This window comes from Brachypodium distachyon, chromosome 3, assembly GCF_000005505.3.
Source record: "Brachypodium distachyon strain Bd21 chromosome 3, Brachypodium_distachyon_v3.0, whole genome shotgun sequence".
NCBI classification, from domain to species: Eukaryota; Viridiplantae; Streptophyta; class Magnoliopsida; order Poales; family Poaceae; genus Brachypodium; species Brachypodium distachyon.
In genome coordinates this window covers 16,275,100-16,296,156 of record NC_016133.3, presented here as the reverse complement: position 1 = coordinate 16,296,156, position 21,057 = coordinate 16,275,100, and the positions used below count along the sequence as shown (strand labels likewise).

The following is a 21,057-nucleotide window of genomic DNA, read 5'->3' as shown; positions in this document are numbered from 1 at the left end:
TGAGGGGGTGCGGGCGTGGCCACGATGCGCATGGCGTCGAGGGACGGCAGCCGTGACGCGTCGGGAGCAGCACGGGCGTGGCCTTGACGCGCGCAGGGCCGGCGGGAGGCGGGCCTGGCGCGCCGGGGGCGACACGGGCGTGGCCACGCCGAACTCCGTTGATGGCTCGTCTGGCGAGCTTGACCGTGCGGGTTCGGCCGGCATGCCACGCATGGCGTGGGCGCGGTCTGGACGTTCCTTGCGCGCGCGGGGGGCACGCTTGGAGCGGGGGTGAAGCGTCGGCCATTTGGCCGAACACGCTGCGTGCATCCGTCCTTCTCCTCTCCTCTTCTTCTTTTTTTTTGTTGCGGGCTGGGCCTCCGTTCTTCGGCCGGGCGGGCCGAAAGTAGCCCACAGGCCTTGGAGAGCGTCTGAGCCGCCCGAGGAAGCTGGGCCCCCACTCCCTTGCTGCGATGCGGTCCGGCGGCTGGGCGCCGGTCTTGGGCCGGCCCTTCTATTCATGCTGCGGGGCCGATGCGTGGGAGGCCGGCGAGGGGAGCTAGGCTTTCGCCCTCCGCTCCCCTCCCCTCTTTTTTTGCGTTGGGCTGGGCCGGCGGTAGCATACCCGGGCCATAGGCCGTTTCCAAGGGGGATTCCTCCCCATTTTTTTTGTGTTTTGATGGCGGTCGTGTATGGCCTTGCGACGTGGATTTTCCCTAGTTGCTTCCTTAGGATTTTATGCAACTTGTACTAATCCTTTGGCGTCTTTTTGTAGGCGAGATGGCGGGATACGGCGTGGAGCGTCGCGATGGCGCCGGCGGGAGCGTCGAGAGAGAGGCCTCCCATGGGAGCGGGGCCGAGGTGCGGACGTCGGGGGGCAAGCCACGAAGGTCAAAGAAAGTCATGCGCCCGGAGAGAGGACCTAGGCGTGAGCCGCATCCGGCCATGCCGGGACAGATTCCCGACATCCTTCCGGCATCAGTGACGACCGAGAAGGACTTGTCGGACCTTGTGGAGGCGGGCTACTTCGGCAAGGGCCTTGCTGCGCTTCCTAACGAGGGTGAGCTTCGACTGGAGTCACAGAGGCATTGAGGGCACATCGTCGTGTTCACCAGCTGGTTTCATGCCGGATTGTGCCTGCCCGTCCACCCGTTCCTGCTGGAGTTCCTCGATACCTATGGTATCGAGTTGGCGCAGTTGCTTCCTTCGGCGATCCTGCGTCTGAACGTGTTCAGATGGCTTTGTGAGACCTCCTTGTGGGAGCCTCCGACCATGAGGTTGTTCTTGTTGCTGTTCATCGTCCACGTGGAGGAGCGCCGTACCCCTGACGAGAGCACTTGGAGTGCTTTTGGGTCGGTCGCCGTGAGGCTCCGTCCCGGCTTCCACGACGAGTTCCCTCTGATGCCGGCGAAGAGCGCGGTGCGTCTGTTCGACGGGTGGGACTCGCAGTGGTTCTTCCTCGACGTTTCAGAGGCGAGCTTGCGTCACTCCGGTAGGCTCCCTCGACACTCTAGGCCTGGGGGGCTTCGGGATGTCGTCCGTCACATGGGCACGTCCTTGGTCGAGGAGTGGGAGCTTGCCGGCATCAAGTCGGCTCGTTCGGAGCATAGCTTCCCCGACCTTCTCGAGGAGATGGTGATGGCGGGCCGCTTCATGATGAGGGTGCGACCACAGGCGGAGTTGGGGATCCCCTTGGCCTTTCGTCACCCACGCCGTGCGGCTAAGCATGAGTTTCGTGACACTTGAGTCGTTGCTTCAAGTATTTTTGTTTGCTTGACACTAACCCTGGTTGCTGCTTGTGCCTGTTTTTCAGCGGCTTTCTCCCGAGAGAAGGCGGCCGAGTGGACTTCCCAGATTGTTGGGCCGTACAACTCGGTGGAGCATCGGGCCTACATCGATACCATCAGCGAGGGGGGATGCCATAACGTCGTGGCAACGTGCTTCGACGACTCGGTACCGATGCGCCCGGATCCCAAGTTTGGGAAGCTCATTAAGGCCGGCGAGCGGTACTCTCGTCTTGCGACTCCGTCGATGATCGTCGTTGGTTCTCACCTCAGAGATACTTGTGGGAAGGTGAAGCCTCAGGTTGCGCTTGGGTTGGGTGTGCCAGTGGCCCCAATGCCCAAGATCCCTCGTCCTCCGAGTTCACGCAAGAGGAAGGCTCCTTCTCCTGACCTAGCCGATGTGGCTGAGTCGAGGTCTCCCTTGAGAGAGTCCATGGACATGCACCTAGCCAGGAAGATCGACGTTGAGAAGATCCTGCCTCCGTCGCCTCACGAGCGTGCGGTTTTTACCCAGAGGAACGGGCTTCAGCTTGTGGTGGATACCTCCTCGGAAGCCAGCGGCACGGGTGTTCCGGTGTTCTCTTTGGCTCGTGGGCCTGTCGAGGAGGGGCTTCCCGCCACCGGTGAGTGCGCGCATGTTGAGCGTTTTAATTCCCTTTCGGGAATGTTCTCACGGGGTTCTCTTGTCTTGTTTCAGGTACGGGGCCTGCGGTGCCTGATGCTCCCGAGGCCGAGCCCCCGATTTCGGAGGAGGGAGAGGTGCTTCCGAGGACCGAGGGAGGAGTGAGAGACCCGTTCGAGGCGTTGGAGCTTGTGAGTCCGCTTTTCTCGTCTCCCTTCTTGCTAGGTCCATTTTGTCGGTCAGCGCTCATGATTTCTCTTCCTTTTCCAGGTGAGAGGCTTGGTCGAGGCCGTGGGCACTCTTCCCGCTCTCAAGGCTCAGGTTGGGGTGCTTTCGGCGGCCTTGGATGCCGAGACCTCGAAGGCTACCCTTGCTCTGAGTGAGTTGGCTTCAGAGAGGGCGCGGCGGGAGGCCGTTGAGACGGAGCTTTCTCGGGTGTCGGCGGAGCTTGCGGCCATGGAGGCGAGGGCTCACCTTGTTGAGGAGGGCCAGAAGGATGTGATCGCGAAGACCCGTCGTGCCGAGGAGGACTTGGTGGTGGCCAGCCTCAACGTGGAGCACGCTCGAGCGGAGGTCGCCTCCCTCAAGGCGGAGTTGGAGGACGCCAGGTTCGGACCGGTGTTCGCCCCTCGTGTCCGCGCCCCCTCGGACAGCCGTCCGGAGGTGGTCTCGCTTATGCTCGCCCAGGCTTCGGAGATTCGAGAGATGATACTCTGTTTGAAGGGCTCCCCTCAGCCGGATCTTCCCTCGTGTCGCACGACGGACGAGGCGAGTAGGGTGCTCACTTCACAGGTGGAGCTCCTTGAGCCTGCCGTGAAGAGGTGCCTTCTGAGTACGGGTGCCTGACTTGTTTCGTCGGCAGTCGCGGCCGTCCTGGACGGCGGTGCCGGGACGAGTGGACTTGAGGGTGAGATGACTCACGGGGCGAAGAAGTTTCTGGCGGATCAGGGAGCTCCTCTTCGCGCTCTGGCTCGACGCTTCGTGCGTTGCCTTGAGCCCGCTCTTCAGGAGAGCGATGGTGGGGCTTGAGTCTTGTTGCCTTTTGAGGCGACAAGGTACCCCAGCTGCTTACTTATGCGATGTTGCATATCCACTTATGACATAGCCTCATGACTTGCATGCTCTAGGCTTAGACATAGAGGTTGTAAGGCATCTTTTTTGATGTGTTTCATGCTTTGCTATGTAGTCAACATTGTCGGAAATGTCGACTTAGCTCGGCATGTATTTTCTTATGTTTTCACCATGTAGTCAACATTATCGGAAATGTTAACTTGGCTCAACATGTGTTCTTTGGATTACTATATTTCCTTCTTGGCGAAGTACTATATTTCCTCAGTTTATACAACTCGCGATCGTTCGCTATGATCACACTTTTTGCGTAATCAATTGCTGTCGCCGTTGGGATACGACTTGGCTTCGGTGCCTTAGGCCATGGTTACCAGCCATGGATCCTAGTACCCTGGTGGGGGTCGCTATCGATATGCCGGTAGTGATCCGGACATTTCGACCTGTAGTTCAGGGAAATTCATGCGGAATTTCTCCTCTTCGGACTTCAGGAAGCTATGCTTTCCCACGATTATTATAGAGCCTTAACTCGGTTAGTATCATGCAGGCCCGTGCGCGACGTCTCGCACGCGGGTAGCATGGTTCTCCGAGGTAAGTAAGCTCATGCATAGCTCGCTTATTTGCGGTTCTCCTTAAATGCGTTTTAAGGAGCTTCTGGCCCTCGGGGGACTTGGTTCTACTTGGCGGATGGCCTCGAGGCACGCTAGGATCCACCAAGGAACGGGTTACGGGTGGCGACTTATGTCCGAAGGCATTTCTAGGTGATGCCTGGGCCAACGTAGGCCTTTCGGCGTCCCTTGGTGAGCGGCACTAGGGCAGCGACTCAGTTTCGGGGATTGCCCCTTTGCGACATAACCGTTCGACGGGGTTCCCTTTACGACGGTGGGTCGTATGAGTGTCTCGTGTCACTCTCATCAAGGATTCGTTTTTATTGATCCCTCGCTTGCCTGTCTTTAGGTATGGCCCGTTGGGCACTTACAAGTCTTATGTAGACGTGGCCTCTTTGGCGCTTACGATCCCTCGAAGTTTCGTAGGGAAGTGGCCGGTTGAGCGCTGATAGTCTTCTTTTGGGAGCGGCGAGGGTCATCCTTGAGGTTCCTCTTTAGGCGTAGAAACGTCGGAGTTTGTCGCCGTTCCAGGCATGGACGAGGTTTTTTGCCTTCCCTGTTCTCGAGGTGGTATGCACCATTGCCCAATACCGTGGCGATGCGGTATGGTCCTTCCCATTTGGGGTCGAGCTTGCGCTGGAGTTTTGGGTCGACGTTCTTTTTCAGCACGAGGTCTCCTTGGGAGAAAGCTCTTTCCCGCACCCTCGTGTTGTAGAAGCGTGCGGCGCTCTGCTCGTAGATGGCGTGCCTCATGAGGGCTTTGTCACGAGCTTCTTCCACAAGATCGATGGCCGTCTTGTGATGCTCTTCATTTTCGATGAAGGCGAGTGGAGTAGCTTCTTGGAGTCTTTCGACACGAGGTGAGCGGAACTCTACCTCGGCGGGAAGAACTGCTTCGGCGCCATACATCAAAGAGAATGGTGTTCAGCCTGTGGAGCGGCTTACAGAGGTGCGTATGCCTCAAACCACGCTGGCGAGTTCGTCCCCCCCTGCTCCTCTTGCCTTGCTGGCCGTGTGTTCTACCCTTCGGCGAAGTCCTTGGAGGATTAGTCCATTGGCTCTTTCGCATGCGCCGTTGCTCTTGGGGTAGGCCATGGATCCAAAGTGCAGCTTGATCTCGAGGAATTCGTAGAATTTAATGAATTCCGCACAATCGAACTGTTTGCCATTGTCCACGGTTAGATCTCGTGGGACACCATATCGACATATGATGTTTTCCCAGAAATGTTTTTGGATGGCCTGTGACGTGATCTTGCCGAGTGGCACAGCTTCTATCCATTTTAAGAAGTAATCAATCGTCACCACAAGATATTTGCAGCCCCCGATGCATGCGGGGAAAGGCCTGAGAAGGTCCATTCCCCAGCGTGCAAATGGCCAAGTTATTGGGATATTCTTCAGTGTCATCACCGGCGCGTGGATTGACTTGGCCATTTTTTGGCAAGCTTCGCATCTTCGCAATATTGTGATTGCGTCTTGCACCATGGTGGGCCAATAGAATTCCTGTCGTAAAGCCTTCGCCGTGGTGGCTCTTGGCACAAGATGATGGACGCACACTCCGGAGTGGATCTCCTGGAGGAGCTCAGCCCCCTTGTCGGGGGTTATGCACTTGAGTAGCGCGGCCGCACCCTTCTTGTAAAGGATGCCGTCAAGGAGGATGTACATCTTTGCTTTTGCAAGCAAAGTTTTAGCGCTTGGGCCTTCCGCCTTCTCATCCACCTCTCCTTTCAAGGCGTGGATGATTGGCATCATTCAAGAGGGTGGATTGTCGATGACCATGCTGGTCTTCGAAGTTTCGTCAGGGTCATCGGCTTCTTCTCCTATGGACGGGACACGGATCACCTTGAAGAATGCACTGGGTGGCAGCGGTTCCTTGGAACCGGCCGTTCGGGCCAATCTGTCGGCGAGGTGATTTTCTCCTCGTGGGATGCGTCGCGCCTCCATGCCCAGGAAGTACGGCTCCATCTTGCGAACTTCTTCAATATACTTTCTTCATCCTTTCATCAAGGCATTGATATGACTTGTCCATTTGGTTTGTCACCAGCTGGGAGTCACCTTGGATGAGAAGGCGTCGAACACCCATGGCCTTAGCCAACTGGAGTCCGAGAATGAGTGCTTCGTACTCCGCTATGTTATTGCTCGCGTTGAAATCGAGGTGGGCGGCGTACTCCAAGGTTTTCCCTTCAGGGTTGATGAGTACAACTCCCACCTCGGCACCGTTGAGCCGCTTGGAGCCATCGAACCTCATTATCCAATGTGGTTCGGGGGCCCGCCCTTGGGCGACGTCTCTTTGGGAGAGGTTAGTGGTGCATGCCATTCGGCCACGAAGTCGGCGAGGAACTGGATTTTATAGCCGTTCTCGCAGTGAGCTCTAGCGAGAAGGGAGCTAGTTCCGTTGCCCATTTGGCGATTCTCCCGGTGGCCTCCTTGTTGCCGAAGACTTCTTTGAGTGGGAATGCTGTCAGCACCATGATGGTGTGGCACATGAAGTAATGATGGAGCTTCCGAGAGGCCATGAGGAGGGCATACGCGATCTTTTTGATCTGGGTGTATCGACCCTTTGCTCCTCCCAAAGCTTCGGTCACGTAGTACACCAGGTGTTGCGACCCATCTTCTTCCTTCACGAGGGCTGCACTCACGGCGACCGGAGTCGCGGCGAGGTACATGAGTAAAGGTTCTCCCTGCTTCGGGCTTGTGAGGAGTGGAGGAGTCGACAAATAGGTTTTGAGTTCCTCGAAGGCCCTTTGAGCTTCATTGGTCCACTCAAAGTTGTTAAGGCCCTTTAGGATTTTGAAAAAAGGAAGACCCTTCTCGGCTGATCGGGCGACGAATCGTCCTAATGCCGCCATCCTCCCTGCTAGGCGCTGCACGTCTTTGACGGAGCGAGGAGGCTCCATCTCTAGGATGGCCTGGATTTTTTCCGGGTTGTCCTCAATCCCCCGTTGGGAGACGAGGAAACCCAAGAGTTTTCCTCCTCGAACTCCAAACGCGCACTTCTCGGGACTGAGCTTCACGCCGTATTTGCGGAGGTTGTTGAAGGTTTCTTGCAAGTCTTCGGGATGGGTATTCGCCACTTGACTTTTGATGACGGCGTCATCAACGTAGACTTCGGCGTTTCTCCCCAATTGCTCTTTGAGGATGAGACTGACGAGGCGTTGGAATGTCGCACCGGCGTTCCTCAAACCAAAAGGCATTCTGCGATAGCAGAAGATGCTAATGGGAGTGATGAAGCTGGTCTTCTCTTCGTCTTTCTTGGCCATGTGGACTTGGTGATACCCCGAATAGGCATCCAAGAAGCTCAACCTCTCACATCCCGCCGTGGAGTCGACTAGTTGGTCGATCCACGGGAGAGGATAGTCGTCCTTGGGACGCACCTTGTTCAAGTCGATGAAGTCGACACACATCCGCCACTTGCTGTTGGCTTTCTTCACCAAGACCGGATTGGCCAACCACTCGGGGTGCCAAACTTCTCGGATGAGTTCGGCCTCGAAGAGCTTTGCAATTTCTTGCTTGATGACCTCGCTTCGCTCCGTGGAGAGTTTCCGGAGTTTTTGCTTCACGGGCGTCTTGTCGGGCCTTACGCGAGTCGATGTTCCATGACATCACGTGAGACTCCTCCCATGTCAGAGGGAGACCAAGCGAAATGGTCGGAGTTCTCCCGGAGTAGGTCGATGAGCTTCTTCTCGAGTTTGATCGAGAGGTCGACCCCGATTTTCACGATGTGCGTGGCGTCATTGCCGGAGAGGCGTATCTCCTTAAGCTCTCTCTTGGGAAGGGGCTTAGGGACGTAGCGCTCTGGGTGACCGGCCTTGGACTCCCCCGTGCCCGAGAGCATGTGGACACTTTTGGACTATTCTCCCTTCTCGGCGCACTTAGTCTCGTGGCGATATAGCATCTTCCTATCGGAGGATTGCTTACCACGGACCGTGATCACGCCTTTCGGGCCTGGGATTTTCATGCACAGGAAGTTGTGGTGGACGGCAGCGCAGAGGCGGTTCAAGGTCGTTCTGCCAAGGATGGCGTTGAAGGAGGCCTCCATGTCCACCACGTCGAAACGCACGAGCTCGGTCCGGTGATTAGTGGCATCTCCGAAGGTCATGAGGAGCTCGATTTGGCCGAGCGGCTGGATGGACTTGCCCGGGACAAAGCCGGTTAGGGGGTAAAGCGACGGCTGCAAGGAACCGTTCTTGTATCCTCCTTGTGGCTCCATCAGTTTCTTTAGCGTGCTCAGGTACAAGATGTCGGCGGAGCTTCCGCCATCCACGAGTATTTTTTTGAGCTCTCAATTTGAGACGATGGCTGTCACGAAGAGGGCGTCGTCGTGCAGGAAGCGTATCCCCTTAGCGTTTTCTTCGGTGAAGGAAATGGGTACACTCGCCCACTTGGGTGTTGGTGTTGGGGTGAAGGCTCCAACGACGTTGACTTCGCGTGCGTACTCCTTGCGTTGCCTCTTTGACCCTCGGCCTGTGGCGGAGCCCTCGAGTATCACCCCGACATGGTGAGCGGGTTCTTGAAACGGGAGGTTCTCTTCCTTGGGCGCAGGGTCGGCAAGGAGGACGTTGGCGGGGCGCGGAGCCTCGGGCGCCTTCTCGTCCCTGCGTCGGGCTTGCATTCGTTCTTGGAACTCTTCACGAGCTGCGATGAGGGTATTACACTCTTCGGTGCTGTGGCTCACCGAGTTGTGGATAAGGCATCTTCCGGCACCTCCCTCAGCGGGGCGGGGAGGCTTCTTGGGCTGCCAAGTCTTTTGGGACTTTTGCCCTTCACGGTGAAGATCTTTCGAGCTTGATCACCGGGCACCTTCTTCCCCCGCCTCCTCTTCCTCTTGGAAGATGGTGCGGATGCTTGGGGCTGATCTGATGAAGGAGTCCCTTCGGGCGCGCCGCGTGGTGTGTCCTTCTTGGTGATGTCTCCATCTTCGCCCCGTGCGTATTCTTGCAAGATCCGGTAGAGCTCTTCGGTCATCTTTGGAGGTTGCGACTTAGAGCGCGATTCACTTCTTGGAGAAGGCCTTGCTTGCAAGCGTCGATCACGGTCATCGACGGTGGGTTGGCGATTTGGCTTCGGACCTTTGCAAAGCGATGAAAGAAGCTTCGGAGAGACTCTCCCGGCCTTTGTTTCATGGCGTAAAGCTCGTGAGCTTGCACGGGTTCTTTGAAATTTCCCTGGAAGTTTGCGATGAAGACCTCTTGAAGACGCTCCCATGAATGCACGGAATTTTTCCGAAGGTTATAAAACCAAGTTTGCGCCATCCCGGTGAGCGCGAGCGGGAAAAGGTTCCACATCTCGGTGGGGCCTCCACCCGCCGCTCGTATGGCGGTGGAGTAAACGTCCAGGAACTGAAGAGGGTTGGACTCTCCATCGTATGGCCGTATCGTCGGCGTCTTGAACCTTGGCGGGAAAGCCGCGTCTTGGATCTCCCGCGTGAGCGGGTTACAAGATGGTCGGCTCTTCTGTTTTTTCCAGCGACGAGATCCTCCTTCGTCGGGGTCGCTCTCATCGCTAGAAGGATCACTCAGAGAGGGATCTCGGCGTCTTCTTGGGGGCTCGGAGCGTCGGCGAGGATTTATTTCACCGCCGGCGAGAGCTCCGGACTCCGCCACTTGCTCGTTTCCGTGTACGCTGGGATCTCATTCTCCGCGGGGCACACCTTGAGGCGGAGCTTGGTTGCCACCTTGTTCGGCCCCGGCGGGGGGAGCAAGGGGCGCTTGCGGTGCGCTCGCAAAGCGAGGTTGGTTCGGAGCGTGCGCGACTTGGAGAGCGCCATGCGGCGGAAGTCCCCAATATGGGTGGTACCAAGGAGCTCCATGGGCGATCGTGACGAGCGCTAATGGAGGTATTCCAGGGTTGGAGGGGTCGTAAGCCGAGACTTCTTGGTTTTCTGGCGCGGATCCTCCTGATGCCACATTGTTTCCCCTTGTAGGTTCCGAAGACAAGGTTACCACCGGTTGCAGGGGAAGTGGTGCGAAGCCCATCGAACGAGGCATAGCAAGTTCCGCGTCCCTTGCGGGTGCGGTAACCGCAGGTAGCTCGCCGATCCTTGCCACCACGTCGTTGAGTCGAGACTAAGCTCGACCCAAGCACTCGAGAGCAGGCTCCTGAGGTTGCTCTAGCCCTCTCCCTTTGATCTTATTCCAATGAAGAATGTATGACACATGCTCCGTGGGGGGGATAATTTATAGCCTAGGGGTGCATGACAAAAGACCATGGCTACCCTTGAGGGAGAGGGAAAGTGAGGGTAAAGTGGTAAATTCATCGCTAGAGCTTTCTTGGTCCCTACTCTACCTCCTTTGACCATGGCATGTGAGGCTTGACCCTTTGACTCGTTTGACCGGCGCTTAGTTGGCATGGCTACGCCTTGTCGGCGATTTGACCGGTCTTTCGGATTTATTGACTTGGTCGTCGTCACGTAGGATTACGGCCCGACCCATGTAAGGATTTTATTATATTACAATAATTATATAATTAGTCTAAATATGGGTGGCGAATCTGGGTAGCAATAAACCGAACTGAATTTGTCAACAAATTCCAAATTTTAACCGCTATGTCAGCAATCCCATTCTCCGAAACGGTGTTTGATTACCAAAGGTTGAAATTAGACGGGATTAACAAGTACATAGTGCTGATTTCAGGGACTAGAAAGTTAGAGCTCATTCCAGACTTGCTCTACTAAGTCAAGGTTTAATATGAACTTTACTCTATTTTGGCACGTGGATACAGGCGCTAGTGTTTGCAGAGTCGGATTCTCTCAGGAATTATACATGTGACTGTTAATGCTTTTCTCTAGATTTTTAAAAAGCATTTTATATTCGCCTTTCCAATGTGCAATTCTCTTTTCGCTAGATCGGACTCAGAGTGCAATTGTCTTTCACAGTCCAAGCGGCCCACGTGAAATCGTGCAACTTTTTTCCATTTCTCGGATTCTCTTCATCTTCAAGTTTGATTGTGATGTGTGCCAAGTACCAATTAATGTGCGCAATCATATATGATACGCTCAACTAAATTATCTCGCCTTTCTGAGGCAACGCCAACCATCGGAACATCGAAGGCACAAAAGCATCACGGAGACATCAGGAGTCTCAATTTTTGCCCAGCCAGTGCCTAGTGGCAAAAAGAAATCGCTCTTTCGAAATTTTAGTTCTACAAGAATCCTTTTATTTCCTCGATGAATAAACATTCTGAAAAATAAACAAAGGAAAGTGTCCTGGCGTGATTCGATGATTCAACTAAAAACAACCTCGCTAAAACGAGATTAAACTGGTGTAAAAAAATATTGTTCGTCATCAGGACGATACCATCATAAAATGCAACACTTGTTCTTTTAATGCCATGTGACACGTCTGACGTAGCATTCTTGTTCCTCCACTTCGTAGTATTGTACTTGTCGGGAATTGGATAGGGGTCGTTTGGCAAGCTAGTATTTGTTTGAAAACTCGTGTATTTTCTGGAATTGGAGGTGCTTCTCGTCTTCATGTGCAAACGGGAGAAGTGCTTTTGAAATTGCTAGAAGCACCACAAGCTGAAGCAGAAACCCAAACAAACAGGGCCATAATCACCCGGCCGGTCCACAGATAAATAAATTTCAGATTTAGTATGACTGCCTAGGAGCATCTCATATTTAAGCAGCAGAGCGGGGGAGAAGTTCCTCATCACCAACGAGCGCCACGCCCATTGTGGAAATCCTACCACACAGTTAGTGTTAGGCCATGAATCAGCTGCGTGCGTGCATGTGTTGGTTTGTGTTGTTGGAGGTTTTATTTTCAGAATCTGATTTTTCTGTCATTGTTGGAGTAGTCGTTTTTCTAAAGTCGCCAATGTACTTCGTCTCAACCCTCAACGATGAACGCCACATAAAGACGCTTTTTGAAACGTTTTACATAATGTCACAACAGACTCTTACAAACCAAGAATTGATTAAAAAAATCATATTCATGTTTAACATAGAGACGATATTTGAGACGCTATATAAAACGACTCTTAATTTTTATTAGCAATTAATTAAACAATTATATTTATGTTTAAGGCAAAGATGACATTTGAGAAGCTATATAAGAGATGAGTCTTAATCTTTCTATTGGAAGTAACTAAATCTCTTTGCCGCTCCCACCTTTTTATGTTTGCCGCCCTCGTTTTTCTTTTTTTTGATAAGTTTGCAGCTAAGATGAACTCTCCGCATTTTTTTGAAGAAAATACCCTCGTATATATCCGCTTCCCCTGTGATTCCGTTGGCACTCTGCATTTATGCAGCATCTCTCCCTCCCTTCCCTTTCCGATTCAATCTGCACAGAGAATAACTAATCCATCAATTGCATCTGTAGATCTGACACCTCAATCGCACCAATGGTCATGGCCAGCAATTTAGATAAAATTTCTCTAATTGCTGCACATGTGTTTCATTTTTTTCTGATTGCCGTAGTCACCACTATCCTAACCTTTGTACTCTGATTTTAATTAAGCGGCCAACTGACATGTGAGTATGGTTTACCTCTTTGGTCATCAACCATTTTCTACTGCTTGATATTATGTTCCTGTTGGATCTCACATGGGTTAATTGTATATTAGATAATGCACTACACTCTAGGATCTTGTGCTTAGAAGTAACGGCCTGACTATTATTCTTTAACTTGAAATTGCAGTAATGCAAAGAGTTCTAAACAAATGCAGATCATAGGTCTTTGGTTATGCACATAATTACCTGTCATTAGATTGTTGTCTGACATATGTTCTTTGCATTGCTGTAGTGAAGATATTATGGCAAGGCTACCTAGATGGCTACAAAACTTGAATATTCCATTAGAGAATGCAGAAAATGTGAAATCAGATGGTGGAAATTTACAAGGCACTCCAGAGATTTTCTAAGATTGGAGAAATGCAGCTGTAACTACAGAAAATAATGAAGTTAGTATTTGAACTCCATCTCTAATTCTGCAAATATAATTTGTTCTTTATCAGTATACTCTGATCATGTTCTCATTTCAGAATGTCTCTATGAAAGAGGTGATGGCAGTGACATCCCATATGAATCAGAGCATGAAGTTTAAGAATCATATCGCAATCCTCATGCTCCACCAAATATTATGCAGGTGCTGTTTGTAGTCTATTTTTAGGCTGTGTTGTTTGTAGTCTTTCAACGCCGGATCTTTAGTGTTTAAAGAAACATGAAGTTGAAGAATTATATCGCAATCCTCATGCTCAACCAAATATTATGCAGGTGCTGTTACAAAAATTCGAAACAAAAGATTGCCTAGACCATATGAAAATTGTCAAATGCTACAAGATGCTATTGGTTGTGTTATTTTTTGGCCTTGGTCACACGTAAGTCTATTTTAATTCAAGCATGAAACAACTTAGTATTGACATATCTGATAGGGTATTGTTATGTTATAGGTCAAAAGAGTTCGTAAGAGAATGACTTCAAGCCAGCCAACAAACAACAAGGTATTTTAATTTCATCACAAAATTAAACATGTCATTCTACACTCCCAAAAGAGCTTATACTTTTATGTAGTTTATTCATTTTATATGCCTAATTTACAGGACTGTTGGGGCCAAGAGGCATGGAAAGATGGATGAACAAAAAAGTTTTAGTTCAGCAAAAGCTTATAGATAGTACAACTATTTAGAAAGAAAATGTACATATATGATCTTTTCTTGATGTATTGCACCTTCATCTGCATGGATGTTTGATTCAGCTGTGTTTTGTGGGCTCTATTAATGTATCATATTTGTTGTTGCAGTCAATCGAAGGCTACAGTATTTTCTAGTCTTGTTATGAGAATATGGTCATATATATGAAAGGAAGATGCAGATTATATTTACAATTGATCGTGTGTCCTCGTACAACTGATTGTGTGATTATCCGTCAAATTTAAGAAAACATTATTTTCCTAGAAAATTCAAAATTTTAAAATAGGCTATCCGAACATATTTTTACAGAAATGGGCTTGGCATGTGCCATGAGTTTTCAATTATGATGGGCCGACAGAAAGGTGGGCCAAACTACAGCCCAACCTAACCCAATACTGACTCATAAGATGGGCTAGGCCAAATTTGTAAAAGCGTCTCTATCTTTGTTGTCACGCAAATTGAGCGTGTCAAAATGTTGATAGAGACGTGATTGAAGCATGTCAAATAAAACGTCCTTACATGTATAGACACGAATTTGAACGTCTCTATGAAACGTCTCATATCCTGTAATCACGCTTAGCTAGCGTCTCTACGTAACTTGACACGGTTCCAGAGGAGACACTCCAAGGACGCTTTGTGAAAGCGACTCTATAATCCACTAGAGATGAAATATCATGTCTTTAGCCTGCTAATTCAGCGTCTCTACAGGCATGTTTTGTTGTAGTTAAGTGGCATGCGTAAATAAAATCACTCACCTTTTTTCCTTTTCTCGGATTCCCTTGGTCTTTATATTTGATTGTGATGTGTGCCAAATACCAACTACTATGCGCAAGCATATATGATACACTCAACTCAACTAAATTCTCTAGTCTTTCTGAGGCGATGCCAACCATCAGAACTTAAGAGAAGGCACAACAACATCATGGAGATATCAGGAGGCTCACTTTTTTTTTGCCCAGCTAGTGCCTAGTGGCAAAAAAGAATCAATCTTTTGAATTTTTATTTTTATTTTCTCGATGAATAAACTTTCTAAAAAATAAACAAAGAAACTGTAAAGGAAAGGCCTGAGCCTGGCCCCAAAAATTGTGCGGACTGCAATCAAGGCCCGAGCCGGAAGGAAGCCTGGCTCGACTCGGTTTTTTGGGCCGAGCTGCCCATGCCCAAGTATAATTACCGTGTCGTAGGTCGAGGCATGGCACATGAGGGACCTAGGATAAACAGTGTTTAGTGGACAAGGCCTACACATCCCCAAATTGTCGATATACTTCCATGTTACACCCACCTCTGAAACAATCTCGAATCCGCAAGATTTTCTTTTTATGTTGTCTTTATATACATTCAATGACAATTATTGTCAGGACATTAGTAACCACTAAAAAAATCCACGGTGATGAGATATTCATGAAGAGACATTACTACGCATAAAAGAAATAGATATGTTCATGACCATCTGACGTCATAGTGCAACACGCACCCGCAACTAGACAAATTGTGTTAAAGAAATCAAATATACATAAATGTGTATTGATTTTTTAACAAATGAATATACATAAATGTGTATCTATTATAGATCATGGAGAAATCTATATCGAAGCAAAATTTATGAGAGATGCATGCACTATTTACTGATTGAGATTATACAATAAATTTTCAAAATATATTCATTTATTAGCACATCGAAAATGAGGTTGGATGAAACAATATAAATTTGGGTGATGCCTTACCTTCCTCAACACAGTAAGCCGGTAGCCTGAAATTTTTTGTGAGCTAGTATCCCAACAACTTCGCATAGTAGTGCTTGTACGTAGTTTTCGATGTCGACACCTCTGATTGCAAATGCTTCCAATAGTGACCTTCCTCACGTTCTTGCAATCGAGAATGAACGTATACAACGTCGTATTCTTTTTGAAGTCTTAAAGCGTGGCAACCTTCGAGGTACTTTCAGCGGTGCACAAATTCCTGCTTTTGTTATCAGTTTACAATGCATTATCACATACATATTCCAAACAATTCTTTTTGAGAATATGATGCTATACCATCATTTCCAAATTGATGTCCTTTTAGAGTGTATGATGATCAAATATTTGCCCAAAAACACATAGATTATAATTTCGACACTAATGTTTGCATGCCTCACTTATGCAGTGACTGCAATAGAAAGTGCTGAGGAAGCTTTGAAGTTCTTGGACTCGGTAAATTAGTAGTTTTGATCAATTTTTCACATCTTTATTCTACTAGAGCTAGGTTTATTTTTTTGCGGTTTTGTGGTTAATTATTTGAATTTCTAAGATGCATGAATACTTTGTCATTGTTTCAACAGGGAAATGATGTTGCTATGATTATCTGTGATGATCATTTGCCAGAGATGAGTTGCTATGACTTCCTTGTGGAAGTGAAGGTAAAGCAGTCATATGATATATATATGTCATACATTTTATTCAGATTTGTCTAATTATTTAAAAAAATATCAACTAGTATTCTCCTTTTCTCATCTAGAAATCAACTCAGCTGGCACACCTTCCATTTCTGATTACATCACTAGACAACATCCCAGAAGAGATTCAAAAGTGAGTAGAGATGGGTAATATTTACATATTTATTTCCTTACTTATTTAATTGCTAAAACTTGCCAAAAGATAACTGGATATATATGATTATTCTAGTGTACTCATCTACTATTATCTACACATGTCAGATTGTTGGACGCAGGCGCAAAGGATTGCATTGTGAAACCTGTCAGCCTGAATTCTCTTCCTCGCATTTTAAGCAACATGTGATTGCCATGGCGAAGAAGCAACTGAGCATGCTGAAATCAACATTTTCCCCGTCCAATAATATGAGATTATCTATTTAGTTATCTATTTCCCTCTTTATTCGAATGTGGTTGTATCCGACTTTGGTTTACCTTATCCGTTTTAATCCGATTGAAACTCTATAAGAATGTTGGTGTTATTCCCATAACTATTTTATAAATCTAAGATTCCTAGGATATCTTGTCTTTAAGTGGCTTTGAATTGATTGCACGACGCTTTCAATATTTTTGATTTACCAAGCTCATCGATCTGGCTCGATTTGCCGGACGATGTAGCCACGTAACCTGTTGTGATGGACAAAATTCATTCAAGATCGCACGATGCATTCAGCAGTGGAGTGCTCCGGCCGTAAGTGCAGTGTTCAGTTACAGTAAGCAGACACCAAAGGTCACACGTTTTCTTCGTGTCTTGGACTTGTACGTACGAGACAAACAACTCTGCTCCGGCTCGTGATCCACGGCAGCAGGTCGCTCGGCTGTAGGGGCCGGCCGTTGTCTCGTACTATTTCACGATTCCTTGGTCCACGGTTCTTTTGTTTTTTCACTGATTGCAGCTGCAGGGAAGGAGTGATGAGATGTTCCGTGGTGAGGCCAAAGCAGATGTCAGGGCAGGTCAGACATCTTTCATGTGATTTGTGTTCACTGACTTATTATATTTCCTTAGCTCTAAATTATGAGATGTTCCGTTTTTGTCCTATGTAAATTTGACGAAAATTTATACAAGTAGAAAAAAAATCTATTGATGTTTTTCTCAATTTCTTTTACTTATATCTACTATTATAAATTAGTTTTATAGAATCCGTCATGATTTACATTGATGGTGTACTTATTTGATACTGTAGGTATTAGTGCATTTTTCTACAACCTTGATCAATTCATCCCTGATTTTAGCGTAAAGTTAGAACATCTTGTCATGGAGTAAAACAGGGAGAGTACCTTTTGAGCTATATCAAAATGTCTCTTTTTTTTGACGAAACAGCCGTAACGAGCTATTTATTGCCAATAGAAGGTTGAGAGAATCACCCTGAAAAAAGGTTACACAGTTAATTAAATACCAAAATGTCTTGCATTTAGGAACAGGGGAGTATTTTGTTAAACAAAACAGAAAGAACGTTCTAAATTCCAAAACTTCTTGTTTCTGTTGAAGTTCGTTCATCACACCTTTGGCGTTAGGGTTCGCCTGGTTTGAGCCGTCACCGCCCCGCCCCAGCTCTGCCCTTCGCCGCCGGACACCTCCCGGTCTCCAATGGCGGAGCAGGTAAATCCCCGTCTCGCGCTCTTCCAATCGATCTCTGTTCCGCCTCCTCTTTCGTGCCGCACCTGCAGGAACAGGTGTTCAATTGGCACATCTCCCGGTCTGATCCAGTGTAGCACAGGTTCCTACTCGTGTCCGAGTCTTGGATCTATAGCATTCTCACTTGTAGTAGATTGTTAGGAAATGGCTAGGAAAGATTGATAGATTTCGTGGACCGTCTTTCTCCTATTTATAACTGGCGGGGTTATGTCCATATGTGATTTGGATTAGGGTGAAATGAATCGGCGACGAGCGGTTGATTTCAAAATTGGGACACTCCAAATCATAAAGTGGCGATTTTGTGATTTTCTCTATGTTGCGTTGTTTTTCTTAATGTAATTTGGTGACCATCTGTAATTTTTGGTTGCAACTTAGCAGTCTCCAAATCTCAAGTGATGGTCTTTGTCGCCATACTTTGTGTTTTGTGATCCCTTTCTTGGTTATCGCTGCGTGATGAATGTATGTGTTGACGTAACCTGCATATACATAGAAAGTAAAAAAATGCATATAGTACCGTGCCTAGCGAGCAGTGATGTTTCGCACTCTAAGGTCACTAGATGCCTGTAGCCGGTCAATGTATATCATGGTATATGAGCCTTAATTTTGGTCTACGAGTAGAACTGTGTTGTGCTGCTGTACTTGTGTTGCTTGGAAGTTTGCCTCTAGGGCATCTTTTGGGCATGATTTTCAGCATTGCAGAATGTAAATGTCTGACACTGGCTTCCAAGTTTTGATGTACGATATCCTCTGTTTTGTGCAGACTGAGAAGGCTTTCTTGAAGCAGCCAAAGGTCTTCCTTTGGTGAGGGCTCTGCATCTACCTCTTAGTGGTACTCTTTGCATACAGCATGTGTATGTTTAACAACTCTTATGTTTGATTTCAGCCCAAAGAAATCTGACAAGGGGAAGAGACCTGGCAAGGCAGGTAATCGCTTCTGGAAGAATGTTGGCCTCGGCTTCAAGACCCCCAAGGAAGCGATTGAAGGTATAAATAATATATTGCCTGTCATTATGCAATCCATGCGCCTTTCAAGTTTCCCATGTATGATTAGTTTTTGAGGTATTACTGTAAAAAAATTAGATCAAATGATTAAAGACAATACTATTGATCATTCTATTCTGACCCCTTATTCATGTTTCCTTTACCCAACACCATGAACTGTGGTTGCCTGATATGAAACTAGATGCCTCTTGAATGACTAGTCAGATGAGTTTCTGATTTCAAGGTAGCTTTAATGTGCTCAAGTTCTCTTCCTGAAGTTGTTTATCTCAGCAGTAGGCCTGGACATTTTACTCGGTACTCGGAGAGTAGCTCGACTCGTTTGGTACCTGGCTCGTTAGACTAAAGAGCAGAGTAGAGCACCTCCTGAAACTCGTTAATACTAAAGAGCTTAACGAGCCGAGCTAGCGAGACTCGCGAGCATGCTCGTTAGCTCGTTATCTGACGTCTGGCGGTCGAACTAAACACAGTAACCCACGACTTGTTAGGCCCAGGCGCCCAGCACACCCTCCCGAACAGCCCAACTGCCTGAATGCGGCCCAAGCCCAAGACTCGTTATTAGGTCAGTCGGGCCTCCAGTCTCCTCCTCGTTTCGTACTCTCGTCAAACTAATATTAGTCTTATTAGTGCTTTTGTATTGTACTGTATGAGGACACCGAAGCTGTAATGGCTGCTGGTCTTATGAGTATTTGTGTTGTAGCCTGTAATGGTTATTAGTCTTATTTGTTATGGACTTATTATATAATGTTGTACACATGCTTTGCTTGTCATTTTTTCTGCATACATGCTGCCCATTTTTTTCACCCCTAACGAGCGCTCGCGAGCAGTAAACGAACCGAGCCGAACAGGCTTTGATGTTCGTTAAGGTTAACGAGCATAACGAGCCGAGCTCTTAACGAGCCGAGTTCTTAACGAGCCGAGCATGCTCGTTAGCCAGGCCTACTCAGCAGTATGCTTTGTTAGCTAGTGTCTCTGCAATTCATAAACTTGATGAAAGTAGATATTCTTCCTGGCTAAGGCAGTAATTTGAAGTGAGTAGATAAAGAAATAACTTATATAAAATCTTCCTTTATCTAGCATGTGATATTTATTTGGCACTGCATGTGGCTTATGTTGTTTAGCTACTGGGTAAGAATAGCTACTTATAAAGATGTAATCAAATTATTAACTTGCTCCATTCCAGGGAAATGGAATTAAGTCATGAACTTATTTGATTTCAGGGGCCTACATCGACAAGAAGTGCCCATTCACTGGAACTGTTTCTATCAGAGGCAGAATTATTGCTGGAACATGCCACAGTGCCAAGATGAACAGGACTATCATCATCTGCAGGAACTACCTACACTTTGTGAAGAAGTATCAGAGGTAAGTAAAGCACTGGAGGAGTTTAGGAATATAGACTCATGCTGCTTCTGAGTGACCTCCTTCATCCTGCAGGTACGAGAAGAGGCACTCCAACATTCCAGCTCACATTTATCCTTGCTTCCGGGTCAAGGAAGGAGACCATGTCATCATTGGTCAGTGCAGGTAATTCTCTCTAACTGGTGTGTTATTTATAATTGTATATTTAGTTCATGGTTTCAGTTCTGTTACTTTACTTGGGTCTTGACCTCTTGGGAATGCGAGGCTTAAAAATTACAACCCGAGTTATGCCAGTCTTCCGCTTACTTTAAAATGGTTTTGCAACTAAAGCAGCACACGAACTCTTCAAAAACATTTAATCTATACTTCACCTTCTATGGAAAAAAAATAGGTTTTCCTTGGTTAGCCATTGCCCCCCTTACTGTGATTCCAGGAACTGTATCGGATTTTACCTATCCCCTGTTGGTTTTGGTTTCTTGAACTGCAGGGCTTTACTTTTATTGGATGCTGATTTGTTTCTTTTTTTCTTTTTCTGTATATGGTGCAGGCCTTTGTCAAAAACTGTGAGGTTCAACATCCTTAAAGTCATTCCAGCGGGATCCACAGGTGGCACTGGGAAGAAGGCATTCACCGCTGCTTGAGCTTACCGAAATTGTCTAGTCTAGAAGTAGTTATAGATAAAAGTTCATTCTTCTGAACATGTTCATGAAATCTATCCGTGCAAGTTTTGTTTAGATATCACTGGTCATGCAAATTGTGGTAGCTGTTGCCCACTGGTTGGCTGGTCGGATGGTGTACCATATGCACCTTATTTGAAGCAATGGCATCAGCAGCTTGTTTTCTTATCTTATTTTGGTGGATGTGCTTTCTCTTTGCTTATCTCTTGTTGGGGGTCAAGGGAATTAAAT

At 48.0% G+C, this 21,057-nt stretch overlaps 2 protein-coding genes across 2 annotated transcripts; one reads left to right on the top strand and one right to left on the bottom strand.

Moving 5' to 3' along the window:
* Positions 1-7,905: 7,905 nt before the first annotated feature.
* LOC104584061 lies at positions 7,906-8,265 on the bottom strand. The gene has a single exon (XM_010238172.1). It carries the CDS (start codon positions 8,263-8,265, stop codon positions 7,906-7,908), a length of 360 nt encoding a protein of 119 aa, XP_010236474.1.
* A 9,330-nt stretch (positions 8,266-17,595) lies between these two features.
* LOC100834521 (40S ribosomal protein S11) lies at positions 17,596-20,999 on the top strand. The gene is made up of 6 exons (XM_003573496.4): positions 17,596-17,752; positions 18,549-18,589; positions 18,672-18,772; positions 20,008-20,152; positions 20,225-20,314; positions 20,697-20,999. The coding sequence occupies exons 1-6, from the start codon at positions 17,741-17,743 to the stop codon at positions 20,788-20,790; spliced, it is 483 nt and encodes a 160-aa protein (XP_003573544.1). The 5' UTR covers positions 17,596-17,740; the 3' UTR covers positions 20,791-20,999.
* The last annotated feature ends 58 nt before the right edge of the window (positions 21,000-21,057 follow it).

Excerpts from the sequence above, each read along its gene's own strand:
- LOC104584061 (XM_010238172.1), bottom strand. The coding sequence starts at position 8,265 with ATGGAGCCACAAGGAGGATACAAGAACGGTTCCTTGCAGCCGTCGCTT.
- LOC100834521 (XM_003573496.4), top strand. Across the intron at positions 18,773-20,007 it reads CCCCAAGGAAGCGATTGAAG|GGGCCTACATCGACAAGAAG; the intron begins GTATAAATAATA and ends ATTTGATTTCAG. Across the intron at positions 20,153-20,224 it reads TTTGTGAAGAAGTATCAGAG|GTACGAGAAGAGGCACTCCA; the intron begins GTAAGTAAAGCA and ends TTCATCCTGCAG.